Source organism: Montipora foliosa, chromosome 3 (assembly GCF_036669935.1).
Source record: "Montipora foliosa isolate CH-2021 chromosome 3, ASM3666993v2, whole genome shotgun sequence".
NCBI classification, from domain to species: domain Eukaryota; kingdom Metazoa; phylum Cnidaria; class Anthozoa; order Scleractinia; family Acroporidae; genus Montipora; species Montipora foliosa.
In genome coordinates, this window is record NC_090871.1 from 61,440,146 (window position 1) to 61,443,874 (window position 3,729).

At 41.3% G+C, this 3,729-nt stretch overlaps 1 protein-coding gene across 1 annotated transcript in view; it reads right to left on the minus strand.

Annotated features, from left to right (window-relative positions):
• Window positions 1-2,588: 2,588 nt before the first annotated feature.
• LOC137996198 (solute carrier family 22 member 15-like) overlaps window positions 2,589-3,729 on the minus strand; it is a 1,846-nt gene continuing 705 nt past the window's right edge. Inside the window, exon 3 of the mRNA XM_068841622.1 lies at window positions 2,589-2,786. Within this exon, the coding sequence (XP_068697723.1) occupies window positions 2,589-2,786 (198 nt within the window). The remainder of the gene's footprint in view (window positions 2,787-3,729) is intronic.

Sequence of the window (3,729 nt, forward strand, 5' to 3'; positions counted from 1 at the left end):
ACAATACTTAGGTGCGCGGTAAACTAATCGAGCACTGGCATTCATGACTCCTTGAAGTTTCTTAATTTGATACTCAGGAGCACCGTACAATAAACCATTAGAGTAATCAAGTCTGCTTGTGATGAACGCGTGAACAAGCCTCTCGGTGGTCTTACGAGACTGATACTTTAGCATCAACTTGTCATCTCTCATCCATGCGCGAACATCGCGAATACAGTTTTCAATCGCAGTCACAGCATCAGCCTCACTAGTGTTATCGACGGGATTAAACGATATATATAGCTGTGTCAGGAGCCCATCCTGGAGCGTGCAACTTCCATACAGCGTCTGTGAAACGGCGTTTTCACAAGTAGGTTTATTTTTAGACTAGCCCTTCCCGCGAATTAGGTCAAAAAACAAAGTCAGTTACGGTTCGGTAACCCTATGACGTCATAGGTGTGAACGGATGGCAGATGAGATTTCATAATGTCAAACAGCGAACTCGCGTGGATGGTAAATAAGAGGGGGCCCAAGCAAGAGCCTTGTGGGACCCCGCATGTCAGGTTAAATTTATCAGAGAGCGTACCGTTAAGAGAGACCTGCTGCGCTCTTCCCGCCAAACAAGATTTAAACCATAATAAAGCCTTATCTTGAAGGCCAAGCCTGGACTGTAGCCTGTGCAGAAGAATACCGTGGTCTACAGTATCAAACGCAGCACTGAGATCTAACATGACAAGCAACGTGACGTGACTTTTGTCCATATTTAGCAAAAGATCGTTTTTAACTTTTCATAACGCCGTCTCATATGCGCTTTGGAGAAAAGGAAATAAGTTGTTGGCTGCCATATGATCTTGTAATTGGATAGCCACGGACTTTTTCCGTAAACTTTGATGTAACCTGCAAGTTGCTCAACGGTCGAAAATTTTTGTTAATAGGTTCGAGTCCTGCTGTCTTAAGCAAAGGGTGAACTAAAGAATTCTTCCAGTCCTCCGCAAAGACGCCAGACTTAAGAGACAAGTTGACAATTTTCCTAATAACAGGGAGCAGTTCATCAAAACAGAAGGTCAGAATAGACGATGGTAGAGGATCAAGGGCGTACGACTTTGCACATGAGGCAGCAATTCTCCGTACACTCTCCTCAGACAATGGAGAAAATTCCGAAAACTCACTACACGTTAAAGCTGATGTGGCAAGCGAAGTTGCGCCACTGGCATCCGTATCCAGCTCAGACCTAATAGCCGTGATTTTGTGAACCAAATACTCACCCATCTCATTTGCCAGCATACGAGCATCCGTATGAGGCGGTAGAGCCCTGTCTACATGAAAGTTCAAAAGGCGTTTACTGGCCCGAAAAAGCCTTCCCTGGTCAGAACTGTTCTCATCAATATACTGTTTATAATAGGCATGTCTAGAATCATTCATGACATGCAATGCAAAAAGAAATGTTATATCTGCTAATAGTTAAGAATTATTATACAGGGGCGCGCTGGATATGAAGTGATAGATAACGTGCCTCGTTGGTTATAATTATTTTATATCCAGCAAGCCCGAGTAGAATAATTGTTTTATTAAAACTCCGGCATCAACAACTCTTCTTTGGTGTTCCCGGGGGGTAGTATTGTCGACTAAACCATCGATTTCTGCCTCGGTCAATTCCGGTCCAAAATGGCTTTTGTTGGCCATTTTTTTCTCAGAGCTGCAAAAATGTTTTCAGCTCGCTTTATCCCTGACGCGTTCCTTGACCATATTAGGTACAGCAGAAATAGTTAACAACTATTCACCGAAGTGGAGGCGGCTAGCGATGGATATTTACCGAGCCGCGAACTTTGAAGAGCCAATCAGCGCGCGAGTTCAACACTATCCACTGTTTTAGTATATACTAACAAAGGATATCCAGAGTTCGAGTAGCCAAGCAGCGCGCGCGAGCTGTTCGCGCGTTCAACGCTATCCACTGTTTCGGTATATACATGCAAAAAACTCATAGGCTGTGTCCGGCGAGCCAATTAAAGTGCTGGAAATCTGATATCCGTAGTTCAGTTTTTCATAATATCCGATACAATCAAACAAACAAATTAAACGGCTTGGCTCCAATTATCCAATTGTGAAAGAATCCGCAACGTGATTGTAGAAACTAGACCTACCCAATGTTACAGGGATAGAGTTACAGTGTTTCGAATTCAGCATTTTCCCCAACAGCTTTTAAAAATAGAAAAACAGCCATGTATTGGCACAAAAACAAGGAAGGGGCACAAAGAGATATTTATACAAAGTGTATAACAGAGGTTCTTTTAAAAAGAATTGACAACGTTTTTAGGGAGTAAACTGGAGGAAAAAACGGAAAAGAAAACGTTACGTTTTGAGGACTGCCTTGGGGTGCGTTCCTTTGCGATGATCCGAAGAAGGATCACTGATCTAAGATCCCTTGGATCATGGTGCTTCAAAGGAACCAAAAAATCCTTTCCCAGAGAGGATTTATCGGTACCTCTGATGCACCGTGATCCAAGATTACTTGGATCAGTGATCCTTTTTCGGATCATCTCAAAGGAACGCACGATTGATCAACACGAACGAAAGAACAGAAGGAAGTCGTCATTCAGTTTATTGCTCAACTAAACAGTTGAAGTGTAATCTACGAATTCTTGCTTTTGCTCCGACAAAATCCCCTCTCCATCTCCTCCGCTTTCCTTTCCGACGAAGTCTGGAAGCGGCTTTCCTCGTGTCTCGGGTAACAACATTGCGATTACCCCAGCAGAGAATGATGTGGCGCCGAAGACGATCGGTGGAACCCAAACTAGTCCTGTAGCATCCTTTTAAAACAATAAAGAGTGAAGCAATGCAAACAATCAACTGGCACAAAGTCTTTAAGGGGGTGTTCCTCTTAACTACAATCCTGTTGCTAAGAACGAAATTCTGCCACCGAATGTCAGCGGTGTTCTCAAGGACACAAGTACCGCCCGCCGACCGACCACCGAAATGGCTGCCGGTCGAGCAACGTATTTTTTCTAAGCTTTTGTTATTAGTTTTTTAAGTCTCTGAATGATTTAGCACCTCTTAACATTAATGACTAATAATATTGTTACAGTCCAAGTCGTAATCTTAGATCCACAAACCAATGACTCCTTGACATCCCCAGGTCTAATCAAAGGACCTATGGTGACAGAGCATTTCCTGTGGCAGCTCCGAGGTTATGGAATGCTCTGTCCATCAGCGATATGCTTAGTAGTACACTCTCTATTTTTAAGAAGAACGTAAAGACTCATCTTTTTAGATAAGCTTCTTTGTAACTCAAGTAATTTTAATTGTAGAATTGTAAAGTTCCATAGGGCAGTTAGTGTATATGGCTATATATAAATGTGTTATTATTATTATTATCTGTTGTATTGAATAGCTTTCCAGTTTACAATTTGTTTTGAAACTTGCTGCGGACAGTGTCTAGGCAACAGTTCCTGGACTGAAAAAAAAAAAAAGGATGTGTTATTATTATTATTATTATTATTATTATTATTATTATTATTATTATTACTGTTATTAGTAGTAGTAGTAGTAGTAGTAGTAGTAGTAGTAGTAGTAGTAGTAATAGTAGTAGTAGTAGAAGTAGTATTATGTACATTTTTATTTTAAATTGTTCGATGAGTTACATGTTATAACTTTCCAGGGTATAATCGTTTTACAAATTCCACATTTTGTGATAGGATCCACTATTTCATTTCTACGGTCCACTTAGTTCTTGTGCGGTGTTCTACAGCACTC